The 19604-nt window shown below is 43.6% G+C and overlaps 1 protein-coding gene across 2 annotated transcripts in view; it reads right to left on the minus strand.

The window, feature by feature from the left end:
- The window catches only part of LOC147424997 (two-component response regulator ARR14-like), a 49892-nt gene extending 40001 nt beyond the window's left edge, over positions 1–9891 (minus strand). Inside the window, exons 1-2 of one of the 2 annotated variants that reach the window (XM_086499549.1) lie at positions 9628–9891; positions 9387–9539 (exon numbers count right to left, since the gene is read on the minus strand). In XM_086499549.1, the coding sequence (XP_086355675.1) occupies positions 9387–9539; positions 9628–9730 (256 nt within the window). In that variant the 5' untranslated portion in view covers positions 9731–9891. The remainder of the gene's footprint in view (positions 1–9386; positions 9540–9627) is intronic. The other variant, XM_086499550.1, reaches the window with a different exon arrangement.
- Positions 9892–19604: the final 9713 nt, after the last annotated feature.

Consider the following 19604-nt stretch of genomic DNA (forward strand, 5'->3'; position numbering starts at 1 on the left):
AAGAGTGTCCATGCCAAGGAAAAGCAAGTCCATGAGTGTTTATAGAGGTATGACACAGTGTCAGAGCATGTATGAAGACCGGGTACAGTCAAGAGGATCTAGCGGTGTATGTCTTTGGTGGTTTTTTAGGCCAAAAGGTTCCCCTTTGGGGCTAGTCAGGAGTATTGCTTAAGGTTCATAAAAGTGCACATTTAAGAATGCATATGGTGCTTTTCATGGTGCTCTCCAGGCTTGTCCCAAACAACTTGTCAATCGTCCTTCTCTCAGTCTCATTCACTTGCACGCACAATATCCACTCACTTTGTTCATGACCGTAGCACTCTTCAAGACGGAAAGCTCTCTCTTTCCCTAAGAACTAAAAGGAACCTTGAGCAATAAAGATCACTAATCTTGAGAAAATACAACATTCATTCCGCTGCACCTAACATTGGTATCAGAGCTTTGGAAGTGTTCTGCATTACTCAAGGAAAGAACCACAAGAATTTTTTTTGCTTGTTGCGATCGCACGAACCCAAGTTTACTTGGGCGTGGCAATTCCTAATCGTGTTTTGTTGAAGAGTGACAGGAATCCCAAGAAAGAAGGGCTTGTCCAGCCTCCCCTTGTGTCTCTTTTCACTCATTGAGAGCGGACCGTGCACTTAGCGGCCGGCCAATCGACGTGAGGTGGGAAAAAGCAACCTTGGTGTGAGCGCAAGGCCGCCAAGGGGTGCGCCCGCAGAAAAGGATAGAACTCAGGTGAAGAGAAGATCCTTCTCAACACGATTTGCAAGCGAAAGAAAACCTCAAGAACCCCAAGAACCCAAGAACCCAAGACCCTCAAGAACCTCAAGAACCCTAGATTCTCACGAATCAAGGACCTCAAGAACCTCAAGACCCTCAAGAACCCAAGTTCCTCGCGAACTTCAGAACCCAAGATTATAGTGCATGGTCGTCACCCGAAGCGGAATGGATACTTCGCATACAGGTGATGAGCATGAGAGAGGCGGCGAAGATTTTTCCCCACCAGGAGACTTTTTCGACCCTCCCCCTTCATCATCTACGCCACCAGTTGCACTCACTCCTATGGAGATGATGGTCAAGTCGATGTTGGACATAATGGCACAACAACAAGAAACAAATCAAGTTGCATTGGCACAACTCGCAAGCAAAGCAGAAGCGCGATGAAAATCGCCTTGCTCAAGAACGTGAGCGCATTGCTCTTGCCGCAAAACAAGAAGAAAATCGGCTTGCTTTCGAACGCGAGCGCGATGAATGAAAGGCTCAAAGGGAGATTCGTCATCAAGAATTTATTTCCCACATCCTAGCCTCGAAGACTGAACCACCCAAAGATCGTGGGAGTTCGTCAAGTGGCGCAAGCCACAACGCGGATTCCAACCATCCAATCACAGAAAAGTTGATTTTCAGTAAGTATGACGGTAAGATGGATACTACTGTTATTCATTCTTGGTTGCATCAATTTAATGCTTATTTTGCGACAACTAAGAAAACAAGCAATAGCAAAGTTTTGACAACAGCTATGTACCTTGCCGGTGATGCCATTAATTGGTACCACGCATGGCAAGAGGCACAGCTAGCCGCGCACCTAGAGGCAGCCGACGATTTCACGCCCCTCTCTTTTAGTTGGGTTGATTTCCAAGACAAGCTCAAGGCGCGGTTTATGCCATCTCCGTACCTCGCACAGTTGAAGGACGATTGGCGCGCTTCCAAGCAAAATGGTATGCCGGTTATGTCTTTTTCTAGTCGTGTTTTGCAGCTAGGTACCCAATTACGCATGTCGGATGATGAGCGCAAAGAGGCTTTTCTCTTTGGATTGGACGAGTATATCAAGTACGATGTGGAGGTATTCGATCCAATCAATTTCAACAAGGCGATAGCGATTGCTCTCGCGCAAGAGATGAAGCACAACAAGGGAAAGCCTAAGGAGAACAAGACTTCCACAAGTACCTCGCAGACTCCTCAGAACGGTAAGAACGGTAAGAATGGTAAGAATGATAACTCTTCTAACCAATCTACCAACAGTATCTCATCAAAGAATTCTTCCAATGAATCTAAGGGTAAGGCTAACGCAATTGCTAAACCTAAACTTACTGCAGATGAAAAGGTAGCACAAGGAATTGTAGGAGGTTACATCACTTCGGAAGAACAAAGCACTTATTCTAAAGAAGGTCGTTGTTTTCATTGTCACATTAAGGGTCACATAAAAAGAACATGTCCTAAGCTTGAATCGAATAAATCTAACGAACCCTCAGCACCCACTACATCTGTCAATGCAATGAATGATAACACGATTATGCCCAAAGTTTCTCAGGACCCTCCCATTGATGATTCTCTCATTAAATGTTATGGTCGTACGTCGGGGCACCGTTTTGTCATATTGTTTGACCCAGGTAGTATGCATGATGTGATCATCCCCTCTCTTGTTAAGGGAGCCCGCCTTGAAGTTAGTCCGAGATCTCCTATCGAGGTCTCTGGCTTTCGTCCTGGTATGGACACTCTCATCACAAAGAAGTGCCTTGATGTGTTGTTTGCAATTCAACAGACTCCCTTCACTAGAAGATTTGTTGTTTCTCCTCTCTCAGGATGTGATATGATTTTAGGCATGAAATGGTTTCGTGAAATCAACCCTCTCGTTGATTGGGAGGCTAGCACTTTAACTCTCAATGCCAAAAGCGATTCTCCTACTGTCTTTCATGGAGTGGATACTTCTCCTTCTCCATCTCTCATTGCTAATATGCAGAACAAGGTTGAAAGGATTCGAGATAAAGAGACTCTCTCAGTCACTTTTTCTCCACAGCATGACACAGGAATTGCATGATTATGAGAAGCATGATGATTTGCAGGATAATGATTTGCATGATGACTTGGATGAAAAAGACAAGCATGATCAATTGCCTGAAGATTATGTGATTGTTCGCCATGATGATGTGTTAGTTGATGCTTTTCCTAGCAAAGCTAACCTTGTTGTAGAATCGATCAATCACTAAGAATTGATCTTGGCTTTCGAGTCAAGGTCCACAGATCCCCCACACGAAGATTCGATAGATCCGGAAAAAGCGATCTTGGCTCTCGAGCCTTGGTCCAAATAGCCCTTACAGGAAGTACTATGTGTTCACATGATTGATACGCACCCATTGTTCGAGTGTTTCATTCGTGAAGGTTTCCTGTATTTTAGTCAGCATCGTTATGTGATCCCTTTTACTAGGCATGACATACTATATGTTGAGCACGTTTCTCTCATAGATGAGCACGAATGTATGCGGATTTTTCGTACAAAGCTAAGTTTGTATGTAAGGAAGTCGCATTCCATGTCTCTTCCTTGGCATGACACAGTTTCCGAAAGAGCACATGATTGTATGAGCACCAAGCATGGGCATTTCCATTTGTGATTTGCCACAGTTGATTGAATTCGATCAAACAGAAAAGATTCGACCTCATTATTTGCATGTGTTTGATGAACGGGTTGTCACTCAGTCTATTTGTTCATCTACGTTGCATGCACAGTCTTTAGAGAAGACAAGATTTTTTTCCTTCACTTTACATGGAATGGGTATGTTCATGGTTTTGTGTTGGAGATGGTTTCAGGAATTTTCAGCCATGGAGATTCTTGAAGACGAAAGAAGCAGGTCTCTAGACGAAGTTGACTCAAGAAAGAAGATTCAGAAGACTTTGTGTCGCTTTTGACGCGGCCCAAAGAAGCAAGCGTTGCAGACCTTTATGAAGTTCAAGTACTGCTTGACCCACACAGCAGAGTGGGCCGGCGAAGAGTCCCTTCCAGGATTCCGGATGCTGTTGACGATCTCCCTCGACGCCATCCAGTTCGGTACCAGTACCTCACTTTGAAAAGGAGGGAATGTCACGTGACACATCCCAACCCTATGTGTCCGTGGACAAGCTACACCACAGCAGGGTTCAATCAGTCCGATCAAGTTAGATTAGCAGTGATCTAGCACTTTTGTGAGTCTATTCGTAGACCGTGCATGCCCAGTCACTTAGCATAGATGCATATCCTCCGGTTGCACACAGCATGATCATCGGAATTCCCATCAGAATCCATTAGCATCAGTTAGGGGAATTTTCCAATGCATTTAGCCTATTTTCCTATTTATTGGTTATTTTCACTTATTATTTTTAAGTGACTTTCCAACAAAAGTAGGTAGGGCAATTTTGCTAAGTTAATATATAAGCAAACCAAAGTTCACACTTTCTGGAGAAGAGGCAACAGGAGCACCTTGCTCAACAGGCAGCTTCTCAACAAGACCAACCCCCGTAACTACTCTGGCGTTTTCTCCACAGAAGACCTAGCGTTTTTGCATCAGATCAGCCTTGGCGATTTGTGCACAGCAAATCAGCCCCGGTGTCATCACGACACAGCAGATCAGCCTAGCGTTTTTGCATTTGCAGAACCCCGACGACAGAAGGACCAATTTCAACCCCTGGCGTTTTTGGATTTCAGCAGCAAATTAAGACCGGCATTATTCACCTAAAGTGTAGCAGATTCAGCCCGTAAAGACCATCAGTTTTCAGCCCTAAGAAACCTCATTTTTCAGCCAAGAAGCCAAAACCGTCATTTTCAGCCACCGAAACAGTCCCCAAATTCAGCGATTAGAAGATCCCAGATTTCAGCCATCAAGTTGTCATCGTCACCACCATCGTCGTCATCGGCATAGTCCCATTGCATCAGTCCATTGCATTCGCATGGTACTCCTTTGTGCAATCAAAGTAGACCACTCTCGCCGACGAGAGTGGGGCCTTCGGAGGAGGGTTTTACAACCTCTCGGTGTCGTATCTCTTCTCTCTCCTTCTCTCAGTCTCATTCACTTACACGCACAATATCCACTCACTTTGTTCGTGACCACAACACTCTTCAAGCTCTCTCTTTCCCTAAGAACTAAAAGGAACCTTGAGCAATAAAGATCACTAATCTTGAGAAAATACAACATTCATTCAGCTGCACCTTACATTACATTTCTTTGAATGTCACAAACTCATGAATTAGGTTGTAGCATAGCCTAATGAGAAGGACCCAACAAAGGGGCCTAAACCCTTTTGGAAAGAAGCAAAAGAATTTATTACCAGCTTGGAAGTTCTTGTTGAGTGGCCCAAAGAGGGTTTTTAAACCTAATCTGTAAGGTGCAGCGGAAGTAAATGTTGATAGTGCTCAACATGAGTGCTCCAAACTGTGCTCAAGGGTTCCTTTTACTTACGGAGGGAGAGCCTTCCGTTCTTAGAGAGAGAGAGTGCAAGTGCAATGATCACAAACAAAGTGAATGCTTCTGTGAATGAAAGTGTTGAGAATGAGAGAGAGAGAGAGAGAGAGAGAGAGAAGAATACGACACCAGATGGTTCTCAAGACTCAAACCCCCTCCAAGGGCCCCCTTGCTCTGTTGCCAGAGCAAGTACTTTCTTTATTCTTGCACAATGCTGATAAAATGACTAAATGCTGAGATGCTGATGCGAATGGGTATTGATGCTACTGATGTCACGAGGACGTGGCAACTGCTAACCTTAGTTGTTGGTTTCTTTCCAATGATTTTTGTTTAATTTTTGAGACCCTCTTTTTGAAGTTGCAAATGATCGGACATTGTATGGCCAATGTGAACGGTAGTTTCACCCGCAGATGGATAGTGGTCGGCATTGGAATTTGTACAGAAAGAGGATGTCTAAGCTCAGAGCAAGATCATGTAGGTCCCCCCATCACACTTAGCAAGTTGGTGGATACTAGGAAGTGAACTCAATAAAGGCATAAAGTCAAGGTGGGATCACCAACAGAAAGTATTCGACAGTTGGGCCACATTGCACTTTTGGATGCAGTCCCAATGAGGATAGATGGTCAGATGACCAGTGGGAGCCCAACGGAAACATCTCCTAAAAATTAGGGAACTGCTATTTTGGGCCGTGAAATGTGTTCGCGTCATTACCTTCGGTATGACCAGGGGAACATTTTATTACTCTGCTGCAAAGTCAACTGATGCACCAGTTGAGAGATTTTTAAGCAGGAAGCCCAATGCCGGGAAATTGCATGTATGAGTGCCAAGTGGCACTTTTTGGTCAATTTACCAAGTTTGGGAGAAGAGAATCTGTAACCAACTTTCTGGAGCAGTTTTGGAGGCCGATAACTGTGATTTTCAGCCATTTCTCTCCATTTTTTAGCTTCCCATGACTTCACCTAAGACTAAGGAACTCATTTTCAGCATTGGAAGGCATCAGATGCATGTTTGCAAGGCTGTTTTGCTGTGTTTTCAGTGATACGCAGGTTTTGGCAGCCATGGAAATCTTCCCCTTTTTGCATCTATTTGTTCACAGATGCATTACAGGTCAAGGGCAGAAGAGCCCTTGGAAATCTTCCCCTTTTTGCATCTATTTGTTCACAGATGCATTACAGGTCAAGGGCAGAAGAGAGGGCGCTCAATTTATGCTAGGGGGATGCTTCATTGAGAGCCTATCACAGGTTAAGAGCTATGGAGTGCTTCCTTTCCATTCTATGTACAGTGTGGTGCCAGGAGTGATGCCTTGCACGCTACACACTGCTCTCTCTCTCCCCTACGTGCAGTTATGTGATGCCCCACAAGAGGGCTCTTCATTTGACTGATGTACAGCTGTGTGGGTTCATGCTTTTGTGCTGAGACAAGAGCCTCCTTGAGCAGGAACAGGGGTAGCTAGCTACTACTCCAAAGCAGGCACCGGTGAGGGTCATAACCTCACCGTACAGGTGCAAATTCAGTGTTGTGTATGCGCTGTAAATTGACTGTTTTTCAGTCATACGAACGCCAGAACCATTGGGAATGTGCCCCACTGGCAGAGGACAATTAGGGGACTGTTTGGGGCTGAAAACAGGGCAAAAACCAGTAAATACAGCGTGCTGAATTTACTGTTTTTGGGCAGGAATCAAAGGGTTTATGCCAGTGGAAGTGAGTTCCAACAGGGGAATTGGTTTTGCGCAAGTTTTGGGGCTGTTATGCTGCCGAAATTGCCAAATCAAGTGGTATCTAGTTGGATATAGACAAAGGATTCCCAGGACCTGGGTACTTTGTAAATTTACCCTCTCAAAGTATAAAGAAATACCGAAAGGGGTGCCAATTTTGGGGCCTACAGGTTGTCGGCATCTGCTCGAGACATTCTAGCTTCCGAGCCATGTGTGTATTGAAGTGTTAATTCCCGTCGCAGATTCTCTTTGCAAAGTGCTCTATGTGTGTGTCTAAAGTAAAGAATTTCGGGTAAAAGCCAACGTCTACCGCCCCACGGGCCGGTTTCAACTGATGCTGGGTACTGAGGTACTGAAGGGGTACTGAGGTTCTATGTCAATGACAATGATGTCAATGACGAGGTGCTAATGGAGTCTATGTCGATGACGATGATGTCAACGACAACGATGATGTCAATGGAGACTGTGACGATGGCGACGATGATGTCGTTGTCAAGTCCGGGATCTGCTACAATGGCGACGAAGGTGTCGTCGTCAAGATAGGGATCTGCGATGACGATGACAACGACGATGACGATGGTGTCGACAACGACGCCATCAAGGCTGAAAACTGAAAACGCCGGATGCTCTGCTACAATCTGCTACTGGGGCGGCACTGCGGCCTGGATATGCAACCGCTTCGACGAGCTAGGGCTGAAATTGCAAAACGTTGGCTGATTTTCTGAAATCTGAAAACGCTAGGATGATCTAGGTCTTGACGGGGAAACTAGCGAGGATCTACAACTGAGTGGGAGCGGGTTCTCGCGAGGCTAAGGACAAATTGCTAAGAAACTAGAAAAGAAACCCATTGAGCACTCAATAGGGGCAGAGGAGGCAGCAGAAGTGGTACACCAAGTGTTGCACCAGGCACTAGTGTTTTTGGAGCAGATTTCAGCCATCAATATTTTGCAACAGTACCATCCCTTTAGCCTCGTCGCATCCCCAATTCCATTCCCGACAGCAGACTCTCGTCGAAAAGCCATCCCTCACGACAGATTTCAGTTCTCAGCCTTAGCGTTTTTTCAACCTTAACGTCGTCGTCGTTGACATCATCGTTGTCGTTGACATCGTCGTCATCATCGCAGTTCCCGGACTTGACGACGACACCATCGTCGTCGTCGTCAGTCTCCATCGTCGCTGACATAGTCGTCATCAAGTACCACAGCATCAGTACCCATTAGCATCAGCACCTCAGCATTTAGACATTGTATCAGCATTGTGCAAGAATAAAGAAAGTACTTGCTCTGGCAACAGAGCAAGGGGACCCTTGAGGGTTGGGACCCGATATCTTGTGTAGAGGCAGAGGAGGCAGCAAAAGGTGGTACACCAAGTGTTGCACCCGGCAGGTGGTCTCTCTCTCAACAATACCCCAACAGCACTAGTGTTTTTGGAGCAGATTTCAGCCATCAACGTTTTTGCAACAGTACCATCCCTTTAGCCTCGTCGCATCCCCAATTCCATTCCCGACAGCAAACTCTCGTCGAAAAGCAATCCATCACGACAGATTTCAGTTTTCAGCGTTAGCATTTTTTCAACCTTAACGTCGTCGTCGTCGACATCATCGTTGTCGTTGACATCATCATCATCATCGCAAGTCCCGGACTTGACGACGACACCATCGTCATCGTCATCATAGTCTCCATCGTCGTCGTTGACATAGTCGTCATCAAGTACCACAACATCAGTACCCATTAGCACCAACACCTCAGCATTTAGACATTGTATCAGCATTGTGCAAGAATAAAGAAAGTACTTGCTTTGGCAACAGAGCAAGGGGGCCCTGGAGGGTTGGGACCCGACATCCTATGTGAGCTTATGAATAAGAAACCTACTTTGCTGCATTAATTGGCTCACAGACTGAAAGCTAAAGCAAGCCAGATTAATCTAGTGACTAACATCTACCAATAAGGCCCCTATATCCAAAACCGTATGCGTATGTTTTAGTGTGTGGCTGTGTGTTTACACTCATGTGTGTGCATAAGGGTGATGAAAAGAGAGAGAGAGAGAGAGAGAGAGTGTGTGTGTGTGTGTTTTTAGAGCATGTTTTCTCTTTTCATTTCATGAGCTTCTTTCTTTGCTGTTTCTTTCATTGTCTCAATTTCTTATGAAATTATCCACATTGGGTTTTGTTGTCAGATCCTACCGATGGCAATCAGTGATGTACTTGCCCTAAGAATCAGCACCATTTGGGGCGTTCTGAGGGATGTTCAAGTCACAGAAATCAGCCTCTTTCTTTGCAGAAAGAGAGAGAGAGAGAGAGAGAGAGAGAGAGAGAGAGAGTGTATGTGCATGCGTGCACGTGCATGCACGCGGTGTTGCGCACACATGTGCACTGATGACATGCATATGGACCTAACAGCTACATCATGTACGATCACACGCTCACAAAGAAGTTGCAATCACTGTGGAGGATGTGAAAACTCACTGATAACAGGGACATCCATCTCCAAGCGAACCAGCTCAAGAAGCTTGAATCCATCCATGTGGGGCATGTACACGTCACTCAGGACTACATCAAACCTGCTTTTGTTCTCTCGCAGCATGGCAAGCGCCATAACCGCCTGCTCACAAGTCGTTACTGAAACAACCACAGAATGAGAAGAAACGAGACACACACAAGGAATGCACACAGCAACCACTGACAGAGAGAAAGAGAGAGAGCATACCTTGATACAGACAGCTACGAAGTAGCCGCTCAACAATAAGAAGACAAATTGGGTCATCATCGACCACCAACACTCGAAGCCCAGCAGGAAATCGCTCTTCCATTTCGACTGCACTATGGGAGTACCTTTATGTGCGCGTGAGAGGAAGAACGCAAGGGAACAAGCGAGAGGAGAAGAAGAAAGATATCCTTGGGAAGGGAAAGGGACCAAGAACAGGAGAAGGTAGTGTGTACTAGGCTGAAGCAGCAGTGCAAGGTGCGCACGTTGAAAATGAACGATATGGGGCAGCAAGTTAATTAGAACAGATTCGCGCGGGCTGGGTAGAACCCCCACCAATCATTTTCCAGAAAATTAGGGGTATTTTTCGGGTTTTAAGCAAGTTGTTAAGCAGGGTGGCTCACGAGGGTAGAAGATGGTGTATGCTAACTTTGTCCATTTTGCAAGAATGGAGAGTAAAGACATTATCTTCCGCAAGCAGGCGGGGGTAGAATCTTGCCCGTGCAAATACGTCGGTATCTCTCCAAATACCCTCTTGGAAATCAAAACAAAGAGCAACAGCCATGCAGAGACCATGGGGAGCGATGGGGAGGGCAGGCGTTATCACTATCTTGCACGGCGGGGTGGCAAGGGGGATGGAGGGAAGCAAAGGAAGGAGCCAATTGGGTCGTCTAATGGCGACGGATTGGGAGCGTTGAGGTGGAGGGTGATGTGTGCCTTGCCAAGTTGGAAAGGGCCTTCACGCTTTTTGTTAGAGCCGGCGTTGAAATAATGTGAGGGGGCACGTGAGCATTCAAGGCTCCACGCAAGCCATCATTGGCACACACAACCCTAGTTCACCCTCACGTGTTCACGTTGCCCCTAGCCTCCTCGTTCTTGCCTCCTTCCTCCTGCTTGTCTGTGGCACATTATGCAGCAGACCAATAGCTCCATTCGCACCTTAATGTTATGTCTACTTTACTTTATTCTCGACTTCAATTTAATTTCCTCCCTTTAATCTCAATGCCCACATTGGTCAAGAAACCTCGGCTCCATTGGTCAAGAAACCTCGGCTCCATTGGAGCACCATTTCTCTTTCTCATCCTTAATGCCTTATGTGGAGCACCATTTCAAGTTGTAACTCTTGATGCTCTTTTCTCATCGTTAATACCTTAATAAGGTCTTCTTTCCCCCTCCAACCTTAAATAAAAAGGTTCGAGCTCTAGATTTTGCCATTGGAGCATGATTGCACCCCCACCCTTGTGCCCTTTGCTCTTCATGCTCGATCGTCACATCGTGCTCTTTGAACATACTGACAATCACAAGCAATGGAAGATGTGGGGCTACCTTGTTTAAACACATTAGATTAGCTTGACCATCGGCTCCTCGAACCAAATCCAAACAATTAGTGACTCTCCCCTTTGCAAAGGATCCATCCCACTTTCTTCGTGTAAGCAACAAGGGAATTAACTTGGAAGCAAGTAGTAGATATGACAGTGAGGCCATACGAGCACGGTGAATACTATTATCCTCTCTATCATAAATCGACGTATTCTTTGCTTTGGCATATAGCTTTGAAAGTGGATTGCCAATTCACTTTAGATATCAATGATCTAATAAAGCTATGGAGGTGGATATGAAAATGCTTCAAGCTATCTCCCACGCAAAAGCTTCCACCAAAACGATGAGCTTGTTTATGATGTAAGTGTAATCTAAAGCTCACTTGAATGCTCTTAAGCACGTGTCTTTGTGATGTAAGTTTTCAATACAATGCACGTCATCATGAGGATGTTGGGGCTATTAAGAATTATGTGCAAGGTTTAGATATGTCTCAACATTATTGGTTCATTTTTCTCCCAATAGTAACAGGTATGCTCTATTCATTGTTTTTGGTATTTAAAAGTAATGTGCCTTTGTTGTTATACTTACTTTGTTGAGTTTCTATGTCACCTTTAGGGAACCATTGGGTCCTCTTCAACAATCAGTTCAAAAAGCTTGACAAATTTCCTCGGGAGGCACATGTTATCATGTATCTCAATTCATTGCCGGACTTCGATGCCACAACCTATCTTGCTAGTGTTTTTAGGTATGTTTGTGGTAAGGAATATAGGGGATTTCTTGGTGAGAGCTGGAAGTAACAAGTTTCCTAGTTTTGAGATTCTTTCTCACAATTGTTTGAATGAGGGTTTGAAAGAGCTCATGGTAAAGTCGAGGAAAGCACTATCACCGCTCGAAATGAATGAGGTGTGTCAATGACTTAAGTGCTATCATGTGTGTTTGGTTGCATGTTAATAAGGTCAATTTATAGGGTTTTTATTTGCACGATTGACAAAATGATGAATGTTTTTAGGTTCCTCGTCAACCAAATGCACATGATTGTGGGTTTTATCTCAAGGTATACATGAAGTATCTTCTTGTTGGGGCCCTTGGAAAATAGTCAAAGAGATGGGTATGTGATTTTTGTTGCAAGATTGATCACTTGACTTCATGCAATGCTCTTACCTTAGTGATTTACATAGCTCACTAACTCCTTATGTTTGATGTATGGCTGACAAAGACCGGGTTCAAGCACCAAGCCATTAAAAGGCTAAAAAAGGAGCTTATTGCTTGGATCAAAAAGACTCTAGGACTTGATGGTGTGCAAGGATGATGCACCTTGGAGACTATAGATTAGATATGGGCCTAGCATATCTTTTTATCTCATTTGATGGAAGTCATTTGATGCTATGTGAATTTTTTTGTAATATAAATCTTGAGACCTTATGTGAGCATAGTGCATCATATGCTAGTGCCTCTTATGCTACATGATAAGGCTTTGATGTAATTTTTTTGTTCTTTATGCAATATAGTCCATCTTGCTTCCTCCAATATGTCTCATTATGCTCTCCTTTGGATATGAATAGTTTGATGATGTGTGAAGACCAATTCCAATTCAAAAGTGTCCTAAGGTCAAAATTATTCCAAAAAATTACAATGCTACATGATATAATATTTTGGCTCTTTATGTAATGCATTCCATCTTGCCATCCCTCTAATATAATTATCACTTTCTGGTCTTAGTTTGTAGTAAGAGGTAACAATTGCAAATAATGCAATGCAAGGAAAATACAAGGCAATGAGAGAATGAGTTTGAAATTGCATTGCTAGGAAATTATAGTCCAAAATGAAAGAATGATAGTACAAACCACAGGCAAAGAGCAATAAAAGGAGTGGCCCATGTATGGAGTGTGCCTTGGCAAGAAGGCTATTAATGGGATGATTAAGGTTTGAAGGCTATTAACGGGATAAGTAAGGTTTGGATGTCGTGTAAGGGTGAAATCCCTCAAATGGAAACTAGGCATTGGTATAAACTATAGGTAAACTATGGTTGAATTGAGTCTAAACTAGGCCTAAAGCTGGGGTGAACTAGGGGTGAACTTAAAGTGAACTAAGGGTGAACTAGGGACAAAACCTACAAATGATTCCCGAGAGCATGGGGTTTTGGTTCACAAGGGTGAACTAAGCGTGAACTTGGAGTGAACCAATGGTGAACTAAAAGTGAAATTGGAGGGAACTAAGGGTAAACTAGGCACAAAACCTACAAATGATTCCCAAGAGCATGGGATTCTGGCTCACAAGGGTGAACTAGGGGTGAAGTAAGGATGCACTAGGGAAAAACCTGCAAATGTTTCCCGAGAGCATTCATACATGGGTCTGTGACTCAAAGTGGTGAACTAAGAGTGAACTAAGGGTAAACTAGGAGAAAAACCTACCAATGAGTCTCAAGAGTATGCATACGTGGGTTTTTGGCTATTGGTGGTGAACTAGGGGTGAACAAGAGGTGAACTAGGAGCAAAACTTGCAAATGATTCCTAAGAGCATGCATATAACATGGATTTTTGGCTCACAATGGTGAACAAGAGATGAACTAGGAGAAAAACCTGCAAATGATTCTTAAGAGCATACATACATGTGTTTTTGGCTCACATTGAAGAACTAGGGGTGAAATAAGGGTGAGCTAGAGGTAAACTGAGGGTGAACTAGGGATAAAACTTGCAAATGGTTTCTAAGAGCATGCATACATGGGTTTTTGACTCACATTGATGAACTCAGGGTGAACTAGGGATAGATTTGGAATGAATACCAAATGACATCCTAGAGCACACCACATGCATGCCAAATGCAGATTCAAAAATTAACTTCAAGAACATGGAAGCAAGTGTAGACGAGAAGCAAAATAGGGATGTACAAGACCAAAATGGATACATTACATGAGCATAAGCCTCCATTGGGATGCAAAAACATTACAAAGAACTTCACCATTGTTTTGAATAAATGTGAAGTATGTCTCATCAATTGGGGATTCTTTGGATATACAAGCAATGATCTTGCAAACTAACTAGATTTGTTGAGACACCGCATATTGTTAGCGAGTAGCCACAATCGGACGTCCCTATCATAGCTATCTGGCACTAATATAATGTCAATACTTAGGGAAGTGACTCAAATGAGGTATGGAGACAATTTGAAGGTGTCAATCTCAGAAGCGAACCTAGTGAACTAAGCTATCAGCACAACTAGCAAACTATCACTCTCTAATCAGGGAAATTAGCATATGTCCTATCTCACCGTTCTAGGTCATCATACCATTTTGTCGACAAAATGAGCTCGGATTGCAACGAAACTTTAGGAGGACTTATAATAGGCATTTGGATGATGTTACAAGGTGTGTTTAAACTAAGGTTTTGAGCTTTTAACCTAGGGCTTTTCATATAGCCAATGGCCGGCTTCAAAGGCTTCTAGGATCATGATAAAAGAATACAGCTTTTACAAGGATTTTTCAGAAAAATGATATGGCTTACAACAAAATTTTAGGCTAGGCCAAGGTGTGGATTGCTAGGAGGGTGCCCATCAACTACTTTTGTCAAACATTCCCCCTTTCCTATCCGTTGCACGTCCTCGTGCAAGCCATGTTTGTTGCTCTTCACTAGTCGAACTGCCATTTCTCCAATTTCTTTGTGATCCGAATGAACTTGGTAGCTCGAGTGACTATGTCGGCTTGGACTGATAGACCTTTGAAAGGATTGTTGAGAAATGCACTCCGGTAGGCTATGTGCCTTGTCGGTAGATGTCATAAAATCTAATATCTAACTAACCCAAATGATTTTCTCATATTAAATTGATTACTTAATGTGGGAGAATAAACGGGAACAAGTGTTAAGATATAGGTATGTGCTTTTAGATCTATCTCAACACGGGGCCAATGTAAAGGGGCCCAAAAGGGAGATGGTCTATCAAAGAGCAAGGCTAACCAATGGAGCATAAGACCTTAGGGTTAGCTTCATTGAAGACCTCCAATAAATGTGTGTAAAAGTCCTTTTGACCTTAAGTAAGCTAGGGCTGAGCTTGAGGTGGGAACCCGGCCCAAGCTCGAGGTGCTTGTCCTGCTTGAGGTGCTTGTCATGCTTGAGGTGTTTTTCATGCTTGAGGTGCTTGATTAAGATGCTTGAGGTGCTTGACTGGCTCCATGCTTGAGGTGCTTGACTTGCTGCATGATTAAAGTACTTGAGGTGCCTTGAGAAGCTTGCCTGAGATGCTTGTGGGAACCCCCCCTAGTTCAAGTGCTTTGTCATGCTTGGTGAGTAAGGTGCTTGATCACCTAAAAGTCAAAAGCATTCCTACAAGAGGGGGGGCGAGCCCTTTTCCTAGGGCCTAGAGAGAGAACACCCACTCACACACACAAGGGAAGCCCATCTTGAAGAGGCAGCAAGGACACATGTCAGGCCCCTACCCATGTTACCTTCATGTGTTGCTTGAAGCCTATTGGCTAGGCTTCAAAGGGGTCCAATGATAAATTACATGAATTATCTAATTGTTTTAGCATTTATCAAGTCCTCTCTCTCAAAGGGGAAAGGGGGACACTTGTCCCAAGGCTACCCATGTTGCTTGTAATGGCTCCTGCTTGTGATTGGCTAGGCCTGGAGGGGTCCAATGAGCTTCAGGCATGAGCTACAAGGGGGGGTCGACCCAAGCAAGCTAGGGGGGTGCCTAGGGGGTATACTCACCCACACTCACTCACAAGCACTCTCATTGTGTGATATGCAAAGTGCAAGAGCTCCCTCTCCAAGCAAGTAGAGGTTGAGAGCCTACACCAACACTCTTGGCTATGGAGTGCAAATCCAACCAAGAGCCATGCTTCAATGCTTAGGCTTGCCATCTCCTTCTTCTTCATTACTATGCTATTATGTATGCTAGCAACAAGAGTATGATAAGTGAGGAACTAATTCTTTCTCCTACGAAATGTTTCTTCTTCCTCTTCCCTACCCTCATTCCCTGCTAGCTCTCTCCACCTTCGAAGGTGTTTGAGGTCTTGGGACTGAGGCTTGGGATAGTTAAAGCTTTCTTCAAGTTTATGTTATGTTTGTGGTGTATGAAGCCTTCCATCTTCATGGCATCACCTAGGTCACAAGGAACACAAAGACTGTATTGTAACAAGTCTCTCTTTATGGGAGAAATCATAATACAAATGCCTATTGGAGGGGGGACCGGCTCCACATAAATCCGGTCCTCAATTGTTGTCATGTTCTCTAAACTCTCTCTCTTGCAAAAGTATTGTCTATGCCAAGTTAACTAATTGCTATGATTATGTTGCTATCTTCAATTATGTCTACCCGCTATGCTCACAAAATCATTTCTTGAAAGTACTCTCATTAAATTCCGCTATTCTCAAATTGAATAGGCAAATTCCATTACAGTAGATCTTTGGTTAGGGGATTGAAGATGGTGGAGTCCATCTCAAAGAACCCTATGATGAAAGCCTCCTTGAATGTCTGCAGGTAGTGCAAGGGAAATCCCCATGAGAATATTCCTACTGCGGGCTTCAATTTCCAAGTTCTAGGAAATTCCCTCTGTTTCTTTCTCCTATCATTGATTCTTCTGCCTCTTCCCTACCCTCATTTCCTTGCTAGCTCTCTCCACCTTCGAAGGTATTTGAGGCCTTGGGATAGTTAATGCTTTTTGCAAAGTTTATGTTATGCTCATGATGCATGAAGCTTTCCACCTTCATAGCATCACCAAGGTCACAAGGAGCACAAAGATTGTATTGTAACAAGTCTCTCTTGATGGAAGAATCTATAATACAAACGCCTTTTGGAAGGGGGACCGGCTCCAAGTAAATCCGGTCCTCAACTATTGTCATGTTCTATAACACTCTCTCTTTCTCTTGCAAAAGTATTGTTCATGCCAAGTTAATTAAGTACTATGTTCATGTTGCTACCATCAATTGAGTTCACCCTCTATGTTCTCAAAGTAATGTCACAAAAATGCTCACTCTAATTCTCTTAGTTCCACTATTCTCAAAGTTCATAGGCCATTTCCATTACATTGGTACCAGAGCATTTGGTTTCTCTTTTCTTGCTTAAGAAGAGAGGTCCTTAAGTAGCCTACTAATGGTTGATTTTATTAATTATATTAGGGTAAGTGGGACTGGGATCTATTATCGGTTTTGTTGAACCCATTATGTGGGATATGGTGCACACCTTGGGAGCTTTGGTCTTAATAATGGGGTCTTTTTTAACTTGCCTACGGCTTTACCATTATTGAGCCATAAGAAGTCCAAAAGGAGATATCTCTCGGCAATTATGCTATGTTAGACCCACCCCACTCCTCTCTATAATTAACCAATTTGAGCCGTGGATGTAGATACTTAAGTGCTTAGTTTCAAAGGCTAAGAGGAGTAGAAACTAAGGTTTTGAGTTGCCAAAGAATACACTAGGTAATCACATAAGTATAACTAGCATGGCTGACAATAACCGAGAGTAGAATGAACATTGAAAACTTTGATTTTGCACATGAAGGTGCTAATGATGATGCCCCCATGTTTATCAATTATCTTGTTACTAGCTTGCATCAAGCTATGGGCAATCCTACTTTGCAAGCCGAAGTTACTCAACAACTTTGTGCTTATGAGATTCCTATCCTCTCCAAGTAAAGAGAGAGAGAGCTTAGGAGGCCTCTTGATGAGACCCCCAAAAGAAGACTCTCTCCCATACGACGAGAAGAGGAATCCAAAGAACAAGAAAGTAATAAATCCCTAAGTTCCTCTGAAGATGTGGCTCCACCGAGACGGTGGTCTAGACAATCGCCAACTCCTCCCATGAGAAAACGGTCAACACACAGTCCTTCTCCTTGTCACTCCAAAAGGGAAGAGAGGAAACAAAGGAAGAAAAGGTCAAGAAAGAGGTCACCTCTTCTCCTTCTTCTTCACTTCCTCCTCTCTCAATGAAATCTATGGCTATTCTCCTAGAGAATACAAGAGGGGAGGACATCGCAAATCATACCCTGCCTAGCGAAGATCACAAAAGTTCAAGAAGTTCAAAGAGGGAGGAAAGAGTATCTCTTTTCTCACCTATGATGGCACCTTTGGTACCACCGACAAAGTATTGGACTTCATCCCACAATTTGATGCAGCCTTCTGAGATGAAGGCTTTATGGAGTCCTCCAAGCTACGCCATGTAGCTATGCACTTCCAAAAATTGGCTCCTCAATGGTGGGCTAGCCTTCGTGGCAACGGTGAAGCCCCAAAGGCATGGAAAACTCTACGAGTTTCCATCATGAAGCAATTCCTTGGCAAGCAATGCAAAGTACAAAGTACTTACCAAATGGCACAGTTTGAAGCTTCTCTCACATGAGTCTATTCACAAATATGTGGACAAGTTTTGGGATTTACATCTCAAGGCTACTGTTTTCCAAAAGATAGACTTTGTCGAGCAAAAGCAACAATTTTGTGCGGGATTACCTGAAGAAATGGCCGAGTATGTCAATTCCCAATGGCCTAGTTCTACCACCGAAGTAATCCACCACACCATGGTTGCTTCTCGCATCAATTTCCAACAAGAGGCTAGACGGAATGTCAAACCCATGGAAAACAAAGACATTTTTACTTCCTATAACAACAACTACAACAACAATAGGTCCAAGGAGAAGGAATTTTACAAAGGTAAAAACAAACTCTCTCATGAAGAGCTTCGCAAGGACCATAAGTGTTTTAAGTGTGGCAAGCAAGGACATGGCTATCGTTCTTGCCCCAAGAAAAATGCTCGCAATGAGACTCCTAGGGCTTCCACCATCGAAGCTCCAAAAGAGGATGCTCATTGCAAAGGATCATCTCTCTCATATGCTTGGGGAAAGGTAAGGGATCATGATTCCTTCATTTTGTTTGACCCTAGGTCTACTCACAACTTCATATCAATGGAGTTGGCCACCAAGTTGAGCATTCACGGCTGCAAGTAAATCCGGTCCTCAACTATTGTCAATTTTTCTAATTCTCCTCTCTCTTTTGCAAGTATTGTTCATGCCAAGCTAACTAGGTATGATGTTTATTTTGCTACCTTCAATCAAGTACTCTCCTTATGTTCATTAAGAATCCTCTTAAGGAAATGCTGTTACTTTAATTCCGCTACAATCCATGATATTTAGCCATATTTCGTTACAGCCTGTATGCATGTGATAATCATTTTTGCTATCTTTACTAGCATGTACATACCTCATTTGAGCAATGATAGATTTCATGGTATGGACCATGTACAATTTTATCAGTTTGTAGTTGTTTATCCATGTGTAATAGCTCTCCTAGGATTGCCGTCTAGGGATTGGAAAATCGATTGGGTTGATCCTAAATTGTTGAGAGGCATTCCTATATGTGGTCTCAACCTAGGGTCTTCTCTCAAACCACTTATTTCTCCATGGGGGTTGACTCTCTAGGATGAGGACGTAATTGATTTGCTGTAACTAGCACATCCATGTAGTCTCCCTTTTCAATTAATTCCAATGCCTGCAAGAGCTTCTTTTTCCACAATAAGGCTTCTTGTTTCATTAGTGGAAGGGCTATCATCTTGTGGCCAAAGTTATTTACTACTTCTTCTAGTTTGATCATTTACAAGGCCATCGATTCTAGTACTGTGAGCTCATACAACATATACTCTTTATGTGATCCTACAGGCATGTCATCTATCCATTTCTTC

This window comes from Adiantum capillus-veneris, chromosome 25 (genome assembly GCF_014529385.1).
Source record: "Adiantum capillus-veneris isolate H3 chromosome 25, ASM1452938v2, whole genome shotgun sequence".
Classification (NCBI taxonomy): domain Eukaryota; kingdom Viridiplantae; phylum Streptophyta; class Polypodiopsida; order Polypodiales; family Pteridaceae; genus Adiantum; species Adiantum capillus-veneris.